General features: G+C 46.0%; 2 protein-coding genes across 6 annotated transcripts; both read right to left on the bottom strand.

Moving 5' to 3' along the window:
- Nucleotides 1–122: 122 nt before the first annotated feature.
- SNAPIN (SNAP associated protein) lies at nt 123–1,972 on the bottom strand. The gene is made up of 4 exons (XM_057724924.1): nt 1,773–1,972; nt 1,447–1,493; nt 1,089–1,207; nt 123–741 (listed from the first exon to the last, which is right to left on the bottom strand). The coding sequence occupies exons 1-4, from the start codon at nt 1,913–1,915 to the stop codon at nt 640–642; spliced, it is 411 nt and encodes a 136-aa protein (XP_057580907.1). The 5' UTR covers nt 1,916–1,972; the 3' UTR covers nt 123–639.
- Nucleotides 1,973–14,792: 12,820 nt separating this feature from the next.
- Nucleotides 14,793–23,380, bottom strand: CHTOP (chromatin target of PRMT1). Of its 5 annotated transcripts, none has more exons than XM_057724858.1 (7): nt 23,076–23,352; nt 22,085–22,166; nt 20,585–20,738; nt 19,864–19,947; nt 17,836–18,022; nt 16,872–17,009; nt 14,793–15,199 (listed from the first exon to the last, which is right to left on the bottom strand). In XM_057724858.1, the coding sequence occupies exons 2-7, from the start codon at nt 22,147–22,149 to the stop codon at nt 14,994–14,996; spliced, it is 834 nt and encodes a 277-aa protein (XP_057580841.1). In that variant the 5' UTR covers nt 22,150–22,166; nt 23,076–23,352; the 3' UTR covers nt 14,793–14,993. The 5 variants fall into 5 exon arrangements, with proteins under 5 accessions (XP_057580841.1, XP_057580847.1, XP_057580854.1 ...); XM_057724864.1 differs by having other exon boundaries at nt 17,836–18,019; XM_057724871.1 differs by lacking the exon at nt 19,864–19,947 and having other exon boundaries at nt 23,076–23,380.
- Between the last annotated feature and the right edge of the window lie 367 nt (nt 23,381–23,747).

Genomic DNA, 23,747 nt, shown 5'->3' with positions numbered 1-23,747 from the left:
TCTCTTCGTTGAAAATGATACTTCAGTCTTTTCATTGTGAATAGTCAATCTGAATTTGAAGCTATATTTGACTCAATATAGAAGACTCTTGGAACCCTTCCATATACCAGAGTAAACTGGAATACCATTTAAGCATTTATTGAGTTAAATGGTTCTAGTAACACTGCTACAGTAATCAAGCCAGTGCAGTCAACAAAAGAGGGTAGGTGGGTCATTCACCTTGACTTTGCCTGTCCTTTCCTCTAAATCCTTAGTGTAAACAAAGGAAAATTGGAAGTCACAGGTAGAGGACATTCTGTCCAGGTCCAGCAACGTTGTGTGTAACAGAGGAAGCCCCTCCCTTGTTAATGATGGTAGAGGAGATGGGCCTTGAGTACGGTAGCTTAAAAAAAAAAATGTAGAGGCCTCAGCTCATTCTTGGAAGCAAGAGCCATAATAAATCCTTCAGGATCCTGAGTCCTGGTGTACACAGGTTTCTTTGGGCCCCACATAAATGGGTAAGACTTTGAAGTGCTTCAAACACAAACCACAGGGCTGCCTTTTTGATATCCCAACACCTACAGGGAGTCCTGGAGGGAACGAGCAGCCAGGGGATAGTATTTGTGCTATTCTGTGGCCATGGGCCCATCTTCTGGCCTGTTACTTGCTTGGGGAACCAGGGGGGTAAACTCCTGAATCCAGCATTGCCCTCCTTCGGGCTGTTTCCTTGGCAACACTGTGGTTTAGCCGCCTCAGGCGTTCCTACAAAACAAGATTTGGAATCAAATAACTGCCCCGTGAAAGGATTTAGAGATGGCTGTCAACTAGATGCTGGAAAATCTTAGGCTTGCTCCATCTCAACATAAGTCTTCTAAAGTATATAAGAACGTAAATGATGTATTAAGAATACGAACAGTATTCTGGGTATTAGGAATAGGAACAGTAAGTTCTATTCTGGCTGACATTAGTTCACAACTCGCTTTCCCCAAAGGCTAAAAATAATGGTGATTTTTGTTGCGTTGGGGACTTAATGACACCCCTTGAAAATCGGAGAATACATTAAGGACTTAGAAAAACAAAGAATTACTGTTGGTAGGGAATTCCTTTACCTGGGCATTCTGTAGGATGTTATTGACCAAGACGACTCGTCGCCGGGCATTAAGGAGCTTCTTCACATAGGGGTCGAGATCCAGGGCCACTTTCTGATCCTCATTGATACGGCACAATTCTGGGAGATGGAAGGAAGATGCAACTAAACTAACGGCCTTCTTGTTCTTGGGACAAGTAAGCTAGTAAATGCTATGGAAAACACTCTTGTACCACATGGGCACAGTCACTACTAACAAGAAAGAGGAGTCCGTCGGCAGCCCTGGAAGCAAGTGACAGAAACGAAGTCCCAGAGGTTGGCAAAACATAAGGTCCTGAAGCGAGTTGCAGGATCCCGGGTCTACAGGGATGCTTACTCACCGGTAGCTAGGTTGTCAATTTGTTCCCGGAGCTCTACTTGGCTCTCTCTGCAAAGAGATACAAGGCCTACACGGTCAGACAGTTACTGGAACTCAAAAACCTACTCCCCTGTGCGTTTCCCAAGTTCTGGGAGCAGCCAGCCTCTGCCCCCATCCGCAGGCCCCCCGCGGGTCTGCCCCGCCTCCAATCAGTTCCCGCACATTCTTCTCAGTCCCACCCCAGCGCCGGCTCAACTCCTGTCTCCGCCCTTTACCGGGGCCGATAGGCCCCGCCCCTACAAAGCCAAATCGCGGAGAGGCCCCGCCCCGACCTTCCCTCTCGGGCACCTGACGGCGTGGACGTGAGAGTCAAGCTGCTGCACAGCTGGTCGCAGGAACTCGAGGAGCCCCTCGGCGAACAGGTCGCGGCCTGCGGGCCCCGCCACGGGCGTCCCTGCCCCGGACACAGCGGCGGAAGCAGCCCCCGCCATTACGAACTGCACTTACACCCGGAACCTGCCGCGAGGACCGCCGGGAACTGAAGCCCGCCGAAGAGCTCTGCCAGGGGGCGCCCTTGGAGTGCCAGCTTCGAGCCCCGCGCGGGATTTCTGGGAAATGCAGTCTCTGGAGCTGGCTGGGCGGGGCGAAGACTGGGCGCTAGAGCTACTGGGTGTTGTAGTTCTTTGTAGGCCTTGAAGTGGCGGGTTCTGAAAATCTCCACACTTAAAAGAGCTGGAGGGAACCATGCTGCGGGTGGGTACTTTTTTTCTCCAAAGTTGAAAAATAAATGCTTATATCCCCGGTTGTCCATAGCTTTCCAATGTTAATTTTGTGGGAAAGTTATTTGATAGCCATAGTATATTTCTAAATTTAAGTGTGTTTTTTAATGGCACTGAAATATGTACAAAACTGCATGTGAATATTATTGCCTTAACAAGGAATGATATTCTGGTAAATACAATGATATGGGTTCAACGTGAAGACGTTATGCTAAGTGAAATAAGCCAGAGGCAGAAGGACAAATATTTAATGATTCTGCTTATATGAGGTGCCTAGAGCAGTCGAATTCATGAAGATAAAATGTGGTTTTTATCTCTTTATCAGAGCAGTATTCCCAGGGGCTGGGGGGAGGGGGGAATGGGGACTTATTGTTTAATGGATACAAAGTTCCAGTATGGAATGATTTAAAAGTTCTAGAGATGAGTAGCAGTGATAGTTACATAATAATGTGAGTTTACTTAATACCACTGAACTGTACACTTAAAAATGGTAAAAGTGGTAAATTTTACATTGTATAGTTTTTGCCACGGTAAAAAAAATTTTTAACCTACGTTTCCATATTTTTATTTTTTCTACCCTCAAAAAGTTTCCTTACTTTTGTTTCTCATGGCTTTCCAGAAAGTTTACATCTCTTGGGAATTCTCAACAGGAGGCCCAGTCCTCTGTCCCTTAAGCCCTAATGTGTTCCAGAGATTCACAAAAAATGGGCACCAGAATGTTCATCCTTGAGCTTTGATGAAATAAAGTTCCTATTTTAAGGCAAGACAAGAAAAATTTAAGCATGAAAATGTTCTCTGGGAATTCCCTGGTAGTCCAGTGGTTAGGACTCTTGTGATCTCACTGCCAAGGGCTGGGGTTCAGTCCCTTGTCACGGAACTAAGATCCCGCAAGCCGTGCGGTGCGGCCAAAAAAAAATTCTCCCTGTTTGGGCCTGTTCTCTTCCATCTAGTGTGCAATGTGTGTCTATGTTATGCATTAACCAGATGGCTCCAACGGCAAAATACCTGCTCAACCATAAAGATCAATTTTTCTTCTTCTGACGCCAGCCATGTAATTCCTTAGAAGATAATATTCCTTTCTCTATCCTGTAAGGCATCAGGATGACCCACCACTCACCTTGTACGTGCAGATATCTTTGGTAAACTTTATGTCCAGTGCCAATATAGCATTTCCCTTAAAGGTAGCGTTGTGGCAGAACAGACTGTCAGATGACCTGGGGAGATACCTAAAGGAAGTCCTTAGCTTAAATGCTTACTTACAACCTTATTAATGTTACTAAGTATGTTACTTGTATTCTGCCTATTTTATAAGATTATTGTTTCTTGCATTACCAAATGTGTGACTGAGCTTCCGATAAAAATAATGATGCTTAGGCAACTTGGAACAATTGGCCAAATATATAGTTCTACAAGTTCAATGATTGTAATAGCATAACTCTAGGTGTGGAAAGAAACAGCAAGAGGGTATCGTTATCCAGACCATAACTAGTAAGACGGACAGTCCAGAGGCTTTTGGTTCCTGTTAACAGGGCCTAGTCCAGTAACAGCACAGTGAGAGGCCTATCAACAGAATCCTTGCCTGACCTGGGAATGAGCATTCCCAGCACCATGGAACAAGCTGGCTATGAAATGCTTCCCAAACCTTGGTTGAAATTAAGACCGAAAGGTAGAGGATTATAAAATAAAGACTGTTGCCCACTATCCAGTTCTGTAAGAATCAAGTCATTAGCCACTGCAGTCAATGACCTACCGTTCTCCCTGAAAGGAATTTAGGATCAGGATGAAGCATTTCATGCTCTGGGAAAACTGGCAGAACTGGCCCTCAGTTATGCATTTTCAGGAGAAAATTTTACGCACTCAGTTTCTTGCATCTTCCCATACTTAGAAAAGCACTAAAACCATTAACTAAGATATCTATTTCTGGAGAATAAGTCACCATCTACCAAGATGTGTGCTTGATTGCACATATCCTTTGTCAAAACCATGTAAGTCCTCGCCTCCCCCCTTGGCTCTTCAGAACAGTCCTCAGAGCTTTCTGGAAGACTGTCTCCAGCTTATAATCCTCAGGCTGGTTCGAATAAAATTTTCTATTGCTTTCTTAGATTGACTGTTGATTAATTTTTCCATTGACAGCTCCGTCCTCAGGAATAAAGGTGTTTAAGTCACTGTGGGAGAGTGGTGGTCCGCAGCTGCAAACCTGAGACCCCACCCGTGGCACCTTTTAAAGCCTTGTCCACTTTTTGTTGTTTATTGTCTTTGTTTCCATCTATCTTTCCCTCTAGTGATTAGAGGTAGAACTCTCAGGAGAGGCTGGGGGCTTACTCTGGGAGTAAGTGGCGAGGAAGGGGGTTAGCTAGGGCAACGCCAGCCTGCTTCATAGTTGGCTTTCAGAAGAGGAAGCCCAGGGGATAAAGCGGTGTAAGTTGTGAAGAGGAAAGGAGGCCTGTGCTGGGGACAGAGAACAGGGGCTGACCTTGGCTGGAAAAGAGGTTGATGGCCCGTGTCTAGACAGGAAGCCCCCAAGTTAGGCCACAGTCCTTTCAGATAGCTGTTTGAAGTAGGGTTGCCAGATTTAGAAAACAGAACAAACAGAAAACTCTGGGACACCAGGTACATTTGAATTTCAGATAAACAAATAATTTTTCAGTATAAGTATCTTATCTGGTGATCCTACTTCAAAGGCTGGTTCTCTTAGGAAAATCTCTCTGTGTTTTGTTTCTATGCTTTCACTCTCACTCCTTATCACCTTGACTTAGGTTTTGTGTTGTTTTGTTTTTTTTGAATCAGGTCTTATATCTCACGAGGGCATTCTATCAGCCTCCTGACTGATCTTCTTGCCTCTAGACTCTCTACCCTCCAGGTCAGCCTGCACTCTAAAATATCAGTCAGCTTACATAATGACCCTGCTCAGAGAAAGTAAATGCTGAAACGGAATCCAAAATCCATCTCTTTTTGATTCCTAGGACACCTCGGTGAGGGAGACTGGGAAAGGTCTTTCAGAAACCCTAACGTTTGATAACAGGTTGAAGACCAGTGCTGGTTCAATTATTCATTCTCTTAACACTTATCAAATTCCAGGCCTCATGGCACAAGGTACTCAGTGCAAAACCCCCTTCCTCCCTGCTTATGCGCATATCACATAACAGTGGCCGTCTGGTCCTTGGCTTTTCCACAGAGGCTGAAGGAGATGGAAGTCATAAAAACTCCCTCTTCTTCTGTCTCTGTGCTCCCCAACCCCTGGACAGTGCTTAGGTTGACGTGCCCCCTCCTTGCTGGCTACCTGAAGGTGGGTCTGGGGGTACGTCCATGAGAAAGCTCTGCACTGTGCTCTGCTGTGCTGAGCTGTACTGACTCAGGCAGTACATCTGTTGTCAAACCCAAGTCTGTGTGCCTGATGCACACTGAGGCCAAACAAACTGAAATGTCATTGTTTGGAGAGGCGAGAGGTTTATTGCAAGGGCTATGCAAGGAGAGTGGGTGGTTCGGCTCAAAAGACCCCGAACTCCCCAAAGGGTCTCAGGGAAGAGTTTTTAAGGGGGAGGGGAAGGAGGGAGTCACAGGGTTATGTGATCAGATTGTGCACAGTTCTCTGATTGGTTGATGGTTAGGTAACAGGGCGGTGTCACAGGTTAACATGATTGGTCCTCAGGCTCCAGCTGGTCTGGGGACTGTAAGCTCATGATCATCCATTTGGTGGATGTGTTAGCATTTGTAAAACAGCTCAGGAAATGTGCATCAGATACTTTTATTAAGGTACTTCAGAGAGGACCTAAGATTCTGTGACAACCATATAGCGGATTTACTGGTAAATTCTTACCGGTTCTCCTGGCCCAACCGCTATTTTTATCCCTACTTGTTCACATTTCACTCATTCATTCATTCATTCTTTCTTTCTTTCTTTCTTTCATTTTTTTAATGTTTAAAGTTGTACTGTTTATTTATTTTGGCCATGCCATGTAGCTTGCAGGATCTTAGTTGCCCCACCAGGGATTGAACCAGCGCCCTCGGCAGTGAAAGCAGAGTCCTAGCCACTGGGCCACCAGGGAACTCCCTCACTCATTAATTCTTTTTTTTTTAATTAATTTATTTTTTTTGGGGGTACACCAAGTTCAATCATCTGTTTTTATACACATATCCCCGTATTCCCTCCCTCCCTTGCCTCCCCCCCCACCCTCCCTCGCCTCACTCATTAATTCTTAAGCTAGGATGTTGTGACCCAGGGTAGGCATGGGAAACTGCAACTTTTACAAAGAAGAGGCAGGCAGAGCTCATGGGGGGAGGGGTCTGTTGTGGGAAGGCCCCACAGGGTCTTGCTTCATTACACAGCCTCACCGAGCCCTTTCCCTGGCAGGCTAGCAGCATCCCCACATCCCATGTGGAGCCTGCACGTGGTGGGGGGTGCTCAGGGTTATCAGTGGGTCCTCCTTGTTGGGAGTGGGGCACAGAATGGTGACTGGCAATGGCTTTAACTATGGAGGGGGACCTGAGAGCCAAGACTTCTTTGGGCCTCTCTCAGGTCCAGGTAAGGGATGGGTATTGGCTGGTCCCTCCTGCTTTCTGGGAGGTCAGAACTTTGTCTGGGGAGCCCTACAATGCTTCAAAGGCAGAGCTGAAGGGGGCAGCAGTAGTGGTGGGTGTGGGGAAGGGGTTTGGCAGGCAGCCAGGAGGGTCTTATTTTTTTTTTTTTTGGCCACACTGGGCGGCATGTGGGATCTTAGTTCCTGGACCAGGGATCGAACCGGTGTCCCCTGCAGTGGAAGTACAGAGTCCTAACCACTGGACCACCAGGGAATTCCCTAAAGTCATGCTCTACAGACTGAGCTATCTGGGCACTCCTTTTTAAAAATTTATTTATTTATTTATTTTATTATTATTATTTTTTGTGGCATGTGGGATCTTCCTGGAGCAGGGCTTGAACCTGGGTCCCCTGCATTGGCAGGCAGATTCTTAACCACTGCACCACCTAGGAAGTTCTGGGAAGAGCGAGCACACAGAGCCGGGCGGGCCGGGCGCGGGCCACAGGGTTGTGCGGTGCACCCCCCCCCCCCCCCCCCCCGCAAGGCGGGGCAGAGAAGTGGGGAAAGGCAGCACTCCGGAGCCAGACGGGCCCCGCCCCGCCAGAGGCGAGGACGGCCGACCGCCTACACTGGGGCCGCAGCATGCCGGCCGAGATTCTTACTGCTTTGTTTTGTTTTGGTTTGGTTTTTGGCTGCGTGTGTTGGGTCTTCATTGCTGTGCACAGGCTTTCTCTAGCTGTGGCAAACAGGGGCAACTCTTTGTTGTGGTGCGTGGTCTTCTCAGTGCCGTGGCTTCTCTTATTGTGGAGCACTGGCTCTAGGTGCCATGGGCTCAGTAGTTGTGGCGCATGGGCTTTGTTGCTCCACGGCATGTGGGATCTTCCTGGTTCAGGGATTGAACCTGTGTCCCCTGCATTGGCAGGCAGATTCTTAAAACCACTGGGCCCCCAGGGGAGCCTGAGAATTATGTTTTATATGGGGCATTTTGGCAGACTTAAGCCTGAAATACAGCTTCCTCAGATAGTTCTGAGGGACTGTTATGAAGAGGTAAGGGAGGAACCAGGCTACATAGGCGTTGTTGCAAAAAAACAAAAAACAAAAAAACCCCTAGGTAGTTGAACATCAAAAGATTATGGCTAACTAAAGAAACAGACATCTCAGGTTAATGAATTTAGTACTTTAGTATGGAAAAATGCAAGAGTCTGGGCTTATGGAAATTATTCCTTTGATATGCCCCTTAACTGTCAAAGGATAAGCCCAGTATCCTGTTTTTCCCCATCCTGAATCCCTTCAGGGTGCACCCTTGGGGTAGCTGCAGTGGATGAGGGCCTGATGGCCTCAACATCCTTTGTTTACTGAAAAGGCAGGGCATTCTTTGTCCACAGCAGGTTAAACGTTGTCCTGTGACTGCCATCAGCATTCCCCTCCACCTGTTTTCACTTCAGACACCAGTCTCTAGCACTAGCCCGTGTTGTTACCTGTACTTTTGGCAGACTGGCTATAAGTCAGAGGTCCCCCTGACCCCTTCTAGTGTTACTGAACTCAGGTTTGGCTGCTCACCACTCAAAAGCCAGTACTGGAGAGACAAGTGCTGGTAGGAATGGAAAACTTGCTTTATTCAGGAGGCCTGCAACATGGGGAGATGGTGGACTTGTGTCCAAAAACTAACTCTGAGGATTTTGTTTTGACCATGAAAGTTTTTAAAGGGAGAATAGCGTGGGGAGGGGTCCAGAGTCTTTCTTATCTTCGGCTGTGTGCAGACTTTCTTCTGATTGGTTGGTGGTGAGGTGATAGGGCAGTGCTCCAGGAATCTCATGCTCAGCCTGAAGTCTCCATCTTCCACCTGGGTGGGGGCTTCGTTCCAGCAAAGAACTCACAGGTATTTTGTTATGTATATCCTTTGAGGAGGAACCCCAGAACCCTGCCCTATGGCTGCACTATTGTTTTTTGACTGCTTCTCCTTCATTTCTGCATTCCCTCCCTTCCCTAATAAGCAACTGAGTCTACCCTCTGGAGCTCAGGGAAGGTCCAGGAAGCTCTGTAAGCTCTCAGAACCCAGTCCTTTTGTTAGGGAACTGCAGACTTGAAACCACCCACCCTGGCCAGACACCATAGATAGTAACCACTTGCATGAGTTATCTTACACAGGAGGTCCTGGTAAGGAATGCAGAACTCACAAGCTACCACCAACTGTAAGAATTCAGGAAAGGTCAAAAGGAGTCCTACCAACCTCCCAGTCCATGTGTCCTTACCAACCTTCCAGAATCCTTCTCACTGAAATCCATCTTGGCTGAGAGATGTGCCAACCACCAGGAAGGACCCCGAGTCAGGCCAAACATGGACCGAGCAAGATGATTGGCCAGAGACAACCCGGAAACTAACATCATTACCATAAAACCTGAGATTGTGAGCCCTGTGGCAGAGCAGCTCTCCTGGGTTCCTTACCCCCATGCTCTCCTCCCAGGCGCCCCTTCCCAACAAAGTCTCTTGCTTTGTCAGCACGTGTGTCTGCTCAGACAAGTCATTTCCGTGTGTTAGACAAGAGCCCACTCTTGGGCCCTAGAAGGGGTCCTCTTCCTGCAACACTTTTGGGTTTTTATGATGTCTTCATTACATAGGCATGAATCATTGGCCATTGATTGAACTCAACCTCCAGACCTTCTCCCCTCCATGGAGGTTGTGGGGTGGGATTGAAAGTCCCATCCCTCTAATCACAGGGTTGGTGTTCTCCTGGCAATCAGCCCCCATCCTTTGGTGAGGTCCAAACCACCTCATTAACATAACTCAATCTCCAGCCCCTCCGCCCTCCTCAGTGGCCTGGGGGTGGGACTGGATTTCTGAACCTCTAATCACTCACTGATTCCCCTGGCAACTACCTGCCCCCCCCCCCCCCTTAGGTTACCTGGAGCTTTCTAAAAGTCACCTTATTAACATAAGACACCTTTATTGCTCTTATCACAGGACGTTCTAAGGGTTTTAAGAGCTCTGTGCCAGGAACTGGGGCTGATGATTTCTTATAAATCATAATATCACACCATAGATGTATTTAAATCTTAAACTGATAATCACCTTACACTAAAGGGTAAAGAAATTAAATATATCAAGCCTAAATGGAGAATCAGGAGAATCTTTTAAAAGGCGCTCATGGAGCCATAGCTGATCCAGGTCTACTGACTTCCCTGCCCTACACAGTAAGAGGCCCTTGTCTGGAAATTGGTGGTGGTAGATTGCTGTCATTCTCACAGGTTCCAGAGCCATCCTGACCTCAGTCTCCACCCTCTGGGGTCATCCTGCCTGGCTGAGTCACTAGAATGGGTGTGGTGAGGTCAGAGAGCCCACCCAGGCAGGAGGTGTCACCTGGAACTCCTCTCCCACTAGCACTACCAGCTAAAAGTTGGAGACAGAAAGAACATCAGGAGTCTGGAGATGTGATTTGCTAATAAGAGGCTCGAGGTGGTGCCTGGGGGAGGTCCAGGGGCAGAAAGGAGATGATATGCCTCCCTTGTGACAACTGTGTCTATATGTGTTTGTGGGGAGGGAGAGAGAGCAGGAGGTGAGTCCTTAAAGGCCCCCAGAACCCAGGGAACTGGAAACTTGGGCACCCTTGCCCTTCTCACATTGAAACTGATTGGGGCCCTGTGGGGCTCCCAGGCACGGAGGCCCTCTTGTCCCTCATGTCTTACAGGCAAGATTCTAGCCTCATTGACCTTCCCTGAGTTCCAAAGGGCAGATTCGGACAGTTGCTAATCAAGGGAAGAGCAGCCAAGAAACCACCTGAGGCAAGATTAAAGGGACCAGAGAAGCTCATCAAGATTAGGAGACCAGACCACCCGAGACTAAGGGGGGTGCAAGCCCTGCTCACACCCTAATCTTGTCAGAGACGGGCCGACTTTGAACCATAAACCCCATCAAATCCTCCTGGTTGGGACACATGGTTTTTTTGAGGCAGAAGCCCAGTGTGTCCCCCTTTGCTTGGCAAAGTAATAAAGCTATCCTTTTTTACTTCATCCAAAACTCTGAGATTTTTGATTCGGCACCTGTGTACAGAGAGGCCCAGGTTTTGGTAACAACATTTCCTGGAGAATCAGTGGGAGAGGTAGTGGGAGGACTGGGGTTGCAGTGGGATGGACAGGACAGCCCACAGGAAGAAGAAAGGGGACACAGAAGCCAGGCCAGGCTTCTTTCCAGGTTCCAGTTTCTCTGGGCCCCTTGCCTCTCTTCTAGGAGCCTCCCTCCCAAGGCCTGCCCCACTTACAATCCTGGTCTGGGTGCTCTTCACTGCTGGTGGGTGAGTATTAGCTGAAACTACCTGACAAAGCCTCAGGGAGCCTGGAGGAGGGGAGGAAAGTGCTACCATTGGGCTTTGTGATGGCTGGAGTCCTGTCCTCTTCTAGCGTCTCTTGCCTGGAGGCTTAGCTCTTTCCAGGGTATAAGGCCATGGGGAGAGGGTAGCTGTGGTGGAGGCTGGGTAGGGCAGCAGTACTTCCCTTGGTTCCAGATCAGGCACTAGGAAGAAAGAGCGAGAGCAGGCCAGGGAGAGGCATATGCCACGTGCTTTTTCTTCTGTGGTTGCTCAGGCCAACCTTGACTCTTCTCTCTTGTTCTGACAGGCATCTCAGACATCAGCTAGCTAGGAAACTGCTGAGGGTGTGGCCTGCCCAGGTTCAGGCCACCTCTGTTATTTTGGACTAACCCAATAGTTTCCCAGCCTCCACAGTCCTCCCTCTAGCCTGTTTTCACTTCCCACCGTCATTCTGTATAAATCACCCCATGGCACTCTCCAACTTAAAGTCCTCAGCGACTCCCCACTATGCAGAGCATAAAGCCCAAGGTCTTCAGCAGACAATTAAGCTCCAGGCCACCCCATCTGATCAGTTGTGTCTCCCACCCTACTTTGAAGGACCACTGAACACTCACTTTCCCTGACATGCAGCATCTCTTTGAGGCCTCTGCACCTTTGTATTTGTTCCCTCTCTTTCGAATATTCTTCCCTCTTCTCTGTCAAACCTTCCCTTCCCTTTTGTATTTCAGCTCCTCAGTCTCTTCCCTGTACTCCCAATGCCTAACAAACAATGCCTTGTTCTTGTCTGTATGGCAAGCCCTTGGCAGACAGTGGCTGAATGAGCGAGAGGCTGACCCAGGAGCCAGGCTGACTCTCTCTGTCCCACTCTGCTCTACCCGGGACACTCACCAAAGACTGAGGATGGCAGAAGTGGGCACAGTCCTCAAGGAGATGCTTGGAACTGCAGTGAGCAGCAGGTGAGGCTGGAGGGTCTGTGACTGGTAGGGAAGTTCCTTTGCCCACTGTTGGGGAGGAATTCTTTCAAGTGGTAGAAGGGATATACAGGGGGCAGAAAGGGAAGGGGCTCCAGTGGTTGCCTCATTGCCCATCTTCACTGGGACCCACAAAGCAACTCCCCCACCTGCCCCCACCCCCAGGAAGCTTCAGGGTCCCCTGACCACTAGATCCACTTGACATTTTCATAGTAGTAAAGATCACGCAGGTGCTAGAAACAGCAGCCCCAACCTGGTCTTAGTTCACTATACTGTAAGTTGGGCCAGTGCGAGAGATGGGTGTAGAGGACATGGGGCAGGTCCTTTTGGACAGACACCTGCAGGCACTAGGAGCACTGAGTTAGCAGGGTGAGGTGGGATTGGAAGCACCCTGTGTAGGGCGATCCTGAGCTGGAAGAGGTTGAGCTAGGAGAGTGAGCAGCTAAGACATAGCTGGACCTTGGGAAGTTTCCCCTTTCTCAAAGGACACAGGTATCCTGGCCCCAGCTTCTCTGCCTTAGTCTAGGGGGCTGAGGCATCCAGGAACTCTGTTCTGAAATTGACCTCTCCCCTCCACCCCCAAAGGAATTCCATCAGTGGATGGACTGGCAGTGGCGGGAGGCCTCAGACACTTGCTGCCATCCTGTGTCCCTCTGATCTCTCATTTCCTGACTCTCTCTGCTTTTATCCTACAACCTTGCCAAAAGTATATTGGGTGATCTCCAAACAAGAGAAGACAGAGAAGGGCAAAGGCATGTGCTGCATGGAACTGGAATTGAGCACTGTGAGACCTAGAGGCATACTGCTGGAGGTGCCCACAGCGGCCCCTCCCTATCTCTAGGGCAGCTAGTTACCCCTTCCTTTGTATAAACTTCAAAACCGTGCCTCTTTTACTCCTTTCCTTACCTCTAACGAATCCACCTCTCAGTGGATTATGGAGGGTGGTACCAAAAGCCACCAGATTAAAAACAGCCTGAAGGTACATACCTGTTAGCTACCTTAGGGGAGGGTCAAAGTATTTGGAAAAGACTGGGCTGGGGAAAAAATCTGAGATGGGTCATCCCAAGTTGTATCGTTGAAGAGCGTAAAGGAACTCACTCAACCGGCAGCTCCCTCCCTTTCTCCCAAAGGTGTTCTGGAGGCCCTGGAAGATGACTGATGAAAGGTTACCAATGGATGTGAAGTTTGCAGGCAGTAGCCCACCCACTGCCAATCAGCACCTCTCCCACAGAAGAGCCTTGGGGGCTGACAGGAGCCTGGGATCTAAGGAAGTATCATTAAAATCAGCCTTGCCCACACAAAAAATTCCTTTTTCACTCTTCCCAATTAAAGGTTACGAATACTTGTCTGGGCTAAAGACCTCCTGTCTCACAGTCCACTTCTATTAAGAGGAAGTAGTTATAGTAGACACTTCAAAACTAGGTCAGGCTGGTTACATCAGCATGGCTCTGTCCTAATCCACATGGTCTTTTCAAGCTCTCCCTTCTACAGCTAAAACTACCTGCTTCACAATCCAGAGATTAAGTAACCCAGGTCATACAGATGGGATTCAAGTTCAGGTTGTCCTGACCAAAACCTACTTCCCAGTCTGCAATGACACACAACCACCTCCCAGCAGTTTAGGGTACCAGGTAGCTCAATAGCAACTGGTTTGATTCAAAGTGGTTAATTTCTTCTTTTCCCTTAAACAGCACTGGGGAAAAGCGAAACCAATGCTGGGGTCCTGGATTGCCTCCTGAGACCATTATGCTTGAGCTTCCTATAGACCAAATGTGTTGGTTCATTGTGTGGTTAATCTTACCTCGGGGATTATTCAAGAGGACAAATTGTTCACTTTCTGCCCCCAAAGTCACATCCCCCTCCCACCATGAATTTAAATACAACTATGAAGGACTCTCAACTCAACAACGGTATATCAAAATATTGTTATAGTGGCCACAGCATTTCAAAGAACCCAACAAATAAAGAGAAAGTCCTGACTGGATCTGAGAGAACGATTTCTTGTTATAATGAACCAGTAACAAAAGATTCTACTGAAACGAACAGCTGACAGAATATGGTTGAACTTAATTAAACCTTTAAGGGGAATAAAGGTCAAAGTCAATGAATGGAAAAGACCAATGTCTTGGTCTGGGATAAACATAAGGATAATAGCATTTCAGCATGGATGTCTTCTGACCCCTCCCACCAGATATCTGCCATCGGATTTCCAGCCCTTTCCCTTCTAAAGCATCTGCCAAACCAATTGGCTTTTCCCTTTCTTTTGGAGGTGTAAGCCAACCCCAAAATATCCCTTTGGGCATGATGAAAAGCCAAGAGAAGTTTATAAATCTCATTCCAGGGTAGAAAGTGCACATACCCAATCCAGCACACTGGTTATGTAGTGTAAATGTACATGGTAATAACTTTAATCAAATCAGAGCTGCTACCATGTGTAACTTGTTAGGTGGCCCTGTAGCTACGTCAACGTTCCTAATTTACTTTTCAACGTGGCAGAATGCATTTTTGAGCTCCAGATTTTCTAAACACTTTTAAGAGGCTATTAAAGATGATGCAGAACAGAACTGTATCTCAGAAACCTAGACATTAAGGAGGAACATTGATGGGCTCTTTCTGGGACTTTTTCATGGGGGCAGAGATGAACAGAGGAAATGTAAGAATGTCAAAGCACATGACAGGTCAGTGAAGGCAGGGCGGGGGGTGTACTAGCCACAAGGCCAACACATTCATGTTCAAAGAGAAGTCTGGGCGAAGGAAAAAAACCCCAAACCACAAAACCAAACAAAACCAAACCCAAGTCAGAGGGAAAAAGGGTTTCATACAACACAGTATCAAAAAGTAAAAGGAACACACTAAATGCACAAACTGGTGGCAAGTCAGTCCACAGCCTATTATGATAGGTCCTTCCAGCATCAATCAGGTTTCTTCTCATCTGTTATCTCAAGGTTATTTACAGATGTGTGACTTTAACAAGAGTCTCACAGGAGGGTGGGCAGGCTTCAATCATTGGTTTCGGGATCTGTCTGAGCCATGTAGGCATCCAACTCAGCATCCAGGTGTCCTTTCGTTTTCGACATGTACGCATCCAGTTGGTTATCCAGCTGCTCCTTGGTCAATACAGGGCGAGCAAGGGCACCTCTCCCTCGTCCACGGCCTCGGCCTCTGCCTCCAAAGCCCCCTCTTCCCCGACCTATCATACCCCGACCTGGCCCAAGGGGAAAAAAAAAGAAAAACAGTTACAAGTAGGTTTGATGGGTCCTATGGTAAATGCCCCTTAGAGCAGTGGGGCCTAGCTGAGAAAGGCTGAAGGGCAGGGCAAAGAGGAGAAATCTGGAAAAACAGGAAACACACTGGGTAGAAAGCAACACATGGAAAGCACATATAATGAATCCCTTATTACATGCTCATCTCTAAATGCTATTTAAAAATTCTTCATTCTATGAACAAAGTAAGGGAAAATACTGAACTGATAATTAAACATGTCTTAATCTCCCCTAAAACAGAAACTAAAATTTGAGACATAGTGCTACAAATTTATAATTAAAATGCAAATACATTATAGATAACCCCATTTAGATAGGGAGGAAGTAACAACGGCACAGAGAAACAGGGGTATAAAGCTCGGCAGTTTTCAAATTAAACTTTGCTGGAGATCCTTCTGAAAAATTAGCTCCTCTCTCCTCACATTTATCAAACCTGAAGAGCTGATCCTATGTCAGAAGGCTGAGGAGTTATTTTGACATAGGAACAATGAAGGGAGTTGGGGAAAAACATTTTGAGTAGTCCCAGCCATTTCTATCTCCTGATTCTATTCACATTTTAACAATTATGGTTATCTGAGAGGTGGTTTCAATTCACTTAACAAAACATTCTGAAAAGCTACTTTAGACTCCTGCCCGCCCAATCCCTGTGATGTCTCTCTCAGAAACCAAGTCAAGATAATTTGGAAACATGCTATTTCATCCTGAAACCCAAACCAGCTTGCACTTCACTATAAGCCAAGCAAGATATAATGTGAGAGAAGAAAACAAGCCCTTGGTTATCAAATTTCCTTTCCCAATAGTTATCCCCTGGCAACATCAAGGTCATAAATTATGGAAGACCCACCACACACTTTAAAAGGACCAAAGCAAATATACACAGGAGCTACAAGAATATATATATATATTTTCCTGGACAGGTGTTGTTGGGAGTTTTCCACTAAGCTCTAAGCCAGAAAACTCTGATGAGATTTGGTATTAACAGCAACACCATTAAAAACTCTTTTCCAGTCTGGGCCATGAGGTCACAAGACAAATATTACTAAGTCTCAAGGTAAGACTATCAACAAGAGTCAGTTAGTTAACTGACACAATACCATCTTGCTTTTTCTACTTTGATCGAAAAAAGTTATCTCTGGTTTTGCACAGACACAAACTTTACCTTGAATTTACTTGGTTTCAGAGTCAATATCTAGCTCCAAGTCTCACCATCCTCTTTAACTCTGCTTCATTTTTATACATCTCCCTCTTCTCTAAGAGTCAAAGTGGGGTTTTGAGCTATGGGGTGGGGTGTGTGGTGGTGGGGCAGGACAGAAAAAGGTAAAATCCCAAACTGACCATTCTCTCATTTTAACAATACAATTGAAATCTGCAAAAGCCTGAAAGAAGACTGAATATAATCTCGCTCTGTAACACATACATGACTGTTCTTGGAAAACCCATGACAGACTTTCACACTACCAGCATGTGAATTTAGAAAATAAGCCAGTTTCATAAAACAAACAAGACAAACAAATAAGCCTGCCTATGACTTGAAGCTGTGCAGAAAGGTGGCTCTGAGTTTTGAAGGGAGAGAAATAAAGGGAAGCTAGTCTCTGAAGTTGGTAGCTGACTAACCTCTACCACCGATTCCGCCACGACCCATAGCTCCACGCCCTAGGCCCCCTCTCCCAGGACCTCCACGACCTCGAACACCACCTCTTCTTAAGCCCATTCGGGGAGCTACGGCTCGTCCACCTCGGAGCAGGTTTTGACCTTGGAGAGGAGGCATACAATGTATATGCAGGTAAATCCAAGAGAGACAAAGTAGATTCTAACCAAAGGAAGGTGTGAGGGTTAAATGAGTTAATTCAGTTAACTTTTAGGTTGGGTGGGGCAAGCTGCACACTGAATGTGAACAGATTAAGCTGCTCTTTAATCAATCAATTCAACCAGTCTGACCACAAATCCATTTTTGGAAAAAGCTGGGAATTAAGTCAATTAGTAAGTACATACATTTAATAAATATGTATTGAATAATCACAGGCAGCTGCCTAGCATTATGGCAGATTAAAAAAAAAATGATTATGGTTCCTGCTCTCAATACATTTTCGCAGGGGACAAGAACTATACAGGGAACAGTATAACAGTGCCCAAAATGTAACATATAGCTAAGGGCTATGGGTTAACTTGTCCTCTTTTTTTTTTCCAGATTAATACAGTGTTTCACTAGAACCAGGAACAGAGATGATCAGTTAAGGTATAGGCCAACAGACCCATAAATCTCGTAGATTTGACTTATTTCTAAAACTTGAATGTGCTTTGATTCAGGCAGCAGCAGGGTGTTTTAAAATGGAATGGAGATGACATGAATTACCTGTTGTTATGCAGGTCATAGCCTCTCACCATTGCACATTATCAGAAAAGGAATGGTATCGATAAAAGACATGCAGCACTATTAAAAATATGTGATTTCAAAAGTTTTAATTATATTAATACAAATTCAGGCTTAAAGATGTTAAACAAATGTGTCCATAAGCAGCCCAAGAGAAAAAAAGGGAAGAGGGTGGGGCCCGACAATTATCGGGTACACAGCACTGACCTCGGAGCGACATCCCGCCCCTAAGCAGGGTTCTTGTGGCACGTCCCCCACGAAGTCCTCCTCTGGGCAAGCCTCTCTGGATAATGGGTAAGCCTCGTCCTCCGATGGCTCCCCTGGCCAAGGCCCCTATTGGTCGGCCTAACCGTGCCTGGATGTTACTCTTACCCAGGCGCTGCTTTAAGCTCTTCTGGAAGAAAAGGTGTTAGGGAATTGAGATCAAAAAAGCAATCCAATGGGATTTAGCAACTCAAAGTGCAGAGAAAAAGAAGCAAGTGAGATGTCTGTATGGCGGGAGATAAACCTGCACTGGGTGTCATAAGGATCCCAAAACAGAAGCAAGCCTTTGCCTCAGAACATGGTATAAAAGAAGCAGAATTCTGATCCAGAGCTTCTAAGAAGCCTGAGTATGGTCCCATGAAATTGGCATCACCACAAATTACCTCACTAGTTTGGCTACAGAAGTCATATTCCACTACTTGGAACATAAGTTTTAATAAGAACACTATTTCAAATCCTCGATTCTGCTGTTTTTGAACCACCAGTTGACAATGATATGACTTGATTCATACCTGCCCAAGGACTACCACTGTCTTCAAAGGCTTACTCAAACACCATAGGAAGTTCATCACATTCTGGGCAAAATTTAAATTACAAGTTCATTTGAATTCTTGTGACTTAAGAACAAGTTTGATTTCTCAGTCAAAGAAGCCAGTGTGTTCCATCTTTCCTCTGAGTATCTATCTCCAGACGGTCCACTTTTTACCTTAAGATGTAAATAAACACAAAAAAGTCAAATCTCCTTTCCTTACATATCTTAAATAGCCGTAATTCCATGTCTACCTTTGCAAACAGCTCCATTAAGTCAGTATAATGACTTTTAATTCAAAATAAACATATAACTCTAATATATCTCCATAGAAAGCCAGCCAAACCTGCATTAGAATTAAGACAGTTGAGCTATAATCATAATCAGGGCCACATCTGAGAACAAGGATATACCACAGATAGATTTTTCAATAATCTATCCCTCAAAGAGAAACTATGAGGACCACATCTCAGACAATTAAATTCCTTCAAAGGAAAGTGTGACTGTGCAGCCTTGAACACCATCAAAGCCCTCGCAAACCTGTTCTCCTATAAAGCCGTAAGTCAGTATGAGTAAAAGTAAATTATTCATCTCCAGGCTTCACCCACACGTGACTACAAATGATTTTCTCTGCAACCATATACCGTGAATTGTTACGATCAGCTTTCTAGCATAGATCAGAAGCTGCTCCTAATCAGAGGGGCAGGCTCTGAACAACATGAGGTCAGGACTTCTTTCTACAAGTCTCTTGTGTTTAGTCATCCCTAGTATATCCTCCCAAGATCTGTGCTTTAAGCGGAGAATGTACAGTACTTGGAAGTTCTCTCCCTTCCCAAACCTTACTTGCCACCAATACTAGTCTCTAACACTGACAAGAAGCTGAAGGATGTCAACTGTATCATCCAGTTTCCACTCTAGAGCTGTGCTATATGCTAAGGTAGCCACTAGCCACATGTTGCTATTTCAATTACAAGTAAAAAACAAAATAAATAAAAATAAAAAATTCCAGATCCTCAATGACACTAGCCACATTTTGAGTGCTCAACAGTCAATGTGGCTAGTGGCTACTGTACTGGAGAGCACAGATACAGAACATTTCCATTAGTGTGGAAAGTTCCATTGGACAGCACTGCTCTATAGGCTACTTTCTGCATAGCCTATGTTTAAAGCTTCCTGTTAAAAGGTCCTTTGGAATAATGGTATGTCAGAGACTTGTCTTCAGCAATTTTTAATATTTACTCTCAGAAAATAGTGGCGTCTTTTACTGCTTTCCTGAGTCTGGGATGAATGCAGCCACTCCAAGGCTTTAGGATAGCTGAAGCAGAAGGCCTTGTTTATTTCTGGTCAGTGAGCCCAATGGTTCAGGGTGGGGGTGGAAGGGTGTTATATTTAACTGCTGATTTTATGCACAGCCATGCAGTGCTACCAGTTAAAGTCCTTACAGTTGCATGGCACCGCCCTCCAGACGCCCAGCCACAGCTTGGACATATCCTTCCACAGCCACTGTCCGGACTTGCATATAAAGTCTATGAATAATAAAGAGCAGGTTTTATTTCAGATCTGAAAAGGATTATCTCTTACTGGAAATTTGAAAGAGAATCCGCTAACTCTTAAATTAATTGATAGCTCTTAAATTAACTACTCTGTGTTCTCGCTCTACCGACAAAACATTAGGTACTGTGGAGATGAGGGTCACTCCACTCTTTCTACTGTTTAGCATTGAAAACCTGTGACTAAGAGGCCTTTCAGACTCCCTGTACTACTAGGGAAGAAAGAATAAAATCACTTTCCTAATTTGTAAACCACTTAATGGGAAATAAAGAATTTTCTGAAGATCATCTAAAACAGAAACCAAAATTTCTTCGTGGAAAAAGCTGGTGAATCTATTTTAAGGGCAAAGGATCAGAAAACAAGAGATTAATACTCATTGACAACATAGAAACGGGCCACATTGATGGCAAACTCCCTAAAAGAGAAAGACAACAAAAAGTTACTTATTGGTACCTGCCAAAATGGGAATTCTCTGAACTTCTCTTTCCTCCAGAGAAGTTCAGCTTTTGCCCTGAGCCACCTCACAATTATCCATCACGTCCTGACAGCCTCAGTGGACTGCCTGACAGAGATCACCAGCTGCTTCTGGAGCATTAAGACCCATTCTCTCACCTGTTTAAGTTTTAATGCTGCCTGGACAGAGGGTCTATTCTCCATCTGCTGGGCCAGTCTTCTGTTTCTGGCACTGGCTAGCTGCTGTTGTTGCTGCATCGAAGCCCGAATATTCACTGGCATCGGCTGTTTGTTCTTCAGCATATTAGTAAAGCTTCAAGGTCGAACAAAATGGATGTTTAAATAAAAGCTTTATTACAAAACATTTATTGGCATTTTCATGGCTTGCTAGACCAGGAGCTCCAGATCCCACGAACTTTAAGTAAAGTGGTACACTTAGATCAAGGCTGATGTGGGTTAAAGACTCCTCTGCTTCCACAAACTTGCAAGAATCAGAAACTCAGAAATGCAGCTAAGTGTAGCACATTCAATCAAAAGTGATAACAAGGGCTTAGGTAACGGCTTTTAGAGAGGTGGAAAGTATGAAAAACACGCAATAAGCAGATATGATGACAAGAGACAGAAGATGTAGTTTCAAAGACAGACAAAGCAAGCCAAAACCTTCAGGGACCTGAGGGTGCATTTTAAGGGGAAATGTAAGGAAGCACTAGAGCACCTTCAAAGCCCATGGAAATGATACACTCACATAAATTATAGGAGCATATCTCATTTTCTCATATTATCTGTTCACTTAGTAAAGTGAATATGGAGAATCAGTGTACCACTAAGAGATAAAGAGAAGTACATATGCTTCAGAAAAGGTAAACAAACATAAGTAAATCTTTTAGTGGTCTAACATCAACTTAAGAAAGTCACTGGTCAAAGGCACTCAATGAACAAAGCTCTCAGAGACAGAAATGCCTTTAAATACCTTAACTTTTCTTAGTCTCAAATTACTTTTTCTGACTCTGATTACTTCTGAAAAAGTTAAGATTAGTTCAATCATTTAAGAGCCTGTGAAGACACTCTTCTATTATTCCTGTCAAGGTAAGTTTAATGGAATGAAAGAGAAGAACATTCAATTGTAAAAGAACTGAAAACAAAAACAAACTAAAAGCAGAATGGAAAGAAAGTGAAATGGAGCAAAGCAAGTGCCTCTTACAAGGCCCAAGAATGACATTCAAGGACCTTTGGACATATTCATAGCTTGCTACCTGCCTCTTACAGGCCAGACACAACACCGCTGGCCTTGGACTGGGCAGCAAGCCTACTGCAGCCAGGGTACCATGCTACTGAGCTGCACCACCCCTGTATCAATGTAAAAAAAGAAAAAAAAAAAGAAAAAAAAAAGTGAAGAAAAGGGAGGGTGTGAGGAGTCTTTTTAAAATACATCCCACCAGATAAATATTTCACACAGCATAACATAAAAATCTACTGATAAGGGGTTTTGAAACAACCGCCCAATTTGTTCTGTGTACCACATACGAGGCAACTAAGAACAGAGGTCTGTAGCCTTCTGTTGGTATTTAGTTTAAAACCGGTTTTTGTGCATTGGACCCCAGGGCCAATTTAAGTAACGTTCTCTTATGAACGAGCTGAAGTTGCTGTTGGCTGCCTCACCGCTCATTTAGAGACATCTTGGTGGTGCTTTTTAGCACAACTTTCGGCGCTGACTGTGCAGCCATCTTCAAATCCCGAGAATCTACAAAGGACAATGGACAGAATGAGCAAATCAGAATGATGACCACCTCATTTCAATAGGGGCCAAAGGCCCAAATCAAAAATGAATGAAAAGGCTTGTATCGATGACTACTGATGATCACACCAAAACTCATTCCAAGTGCTTAAAACTAGAAGACTAATTACCTTAAACTAATAAACTCCCAGGCCACAGGACAGAAAATATCTGCCCAAGCCTCCAAAATGGCAGACCTAGACCTAGCCAAAGGAATGGTCAACAGTTTGGCTTTTCACCTAGAGCGGTCCTTCTCAACAAAACAAAACAAAACACAGACGCCTTGGCACAAACTATTTAAAGCACAATATCTGATGGTGAAGTCTGGGGATCAGCAATTAGAAGGGGGGAAAAAAAAAAGTCTTCCTCCGTGCTTCTCACGTGCATCTCACGTGCAGCCATAACTGAGAACCACTGATCTAGAGAGATAATACAAGTGTACCAGTTTCAAAATCAAGTCGGGACCTCAGCAAGGGCCTGGGGAGCTGGGGGAGGGAGGGAGCAGGAAAGGTTTCCTAAATGGGCATTCACCTGGGAGTTCGCTCCCAGAGAGCGCTCCACAAAGTTTAACCCTAAAGCCGCCATTACTTTCCAACGTTCCCTAAAGTCGCGATCTCCCTTCCCTCTCAAAGCCCTGTCAGGACCGCCAAACGACCTTCTTTTTTAACCCTATCAAATCCCAACCTTTTCCATCCATCCCACGGCGCGTTTCCCGTTCGGGGCCTCCCCCGCCTCCCTCTCAGGGGCTCCGCCCCCTCCCGGGCCTCCGTCTCCGACACCCTATCTGCCTCCACACGCTGCCAGCTGCCGTTCCGCGTCCGCCGGGCCCCTCCGTTCCCCAAGGCTCTGGCCCTCCTTCTCACCACAGACACGTACCGAAGGAAACGGACGCCAGTGCTCCTCCCGGGGCTGCCACCACGGCTGCGGCAGGCGGGCCGGGGGCCGGCCGAACCTGAGTTGACGGTGGAGGGGCTCGGGTTAACTTGGTGGGCGGTTGGTTAGATGTGTGAAGCGGTAGATTGCTAGGTTAGCTCGCTGCTGTTGGCTGGCTGTTCGGTCGGCCGGTCCGCCCGCTCGCCCGGCCTGCCCTTTCCTGCCTTTCACCACAACCGCTGCCGTCAACTCCCCTTCGGTGTCGAAAACAAAATGGCCGCCACGCCCAATGCGGAGTGGGACCGGCTAAAATGGCGCCGACGCAATTACGTCAGACGTCAGATCCGCCGAACCACCAGGGGGCGGGAAAATTTCTGCCACGCCTGCGCGAGGATTAGAGCGGAGCCCTAGGGAGAGGGCGGGGCTTTAGCAAAGCTGTCAGTCTGCAATACAGGTAGCGCCCCGCCCAGGAAGGGGCGTGGCCAAACGGCATCCCTTTTTTTGAAAATGAATTATTTTTTAAATTAAAAAAAATTTTTATTTATTCATTTATTTGGCTGCATCGGGTCTTGGTTATGGCACGCAAGATGAGGGATCCTCGTTGTGGCTTGAGGGATCTTTAGTTGTGGCAGGCAGGATCTTTTAGTTGCGGCATAGGGAATCTAGTTCCCTGAC

This window comes from Hippopotamus amphibius, chromosome 1 (assembly GCF_030028045.1).
Source record: "Hippopotamus amphibius kiboko isolate mHipAmp2 chromosome 1, mHipAmp2.hap2, whole genome shotgun sequence".
NCBI classification, from domain to species: domain Eukaryota; kingdom Metazoa; phylum Chordata; class Mammalia; order Artiodactyla; family Hippopotamidae; genus Hippopotamus; species Hippopotamus amphibius.
This window is presented reverse-complemented; position numbering and strand designations above follow the sequence as displayed.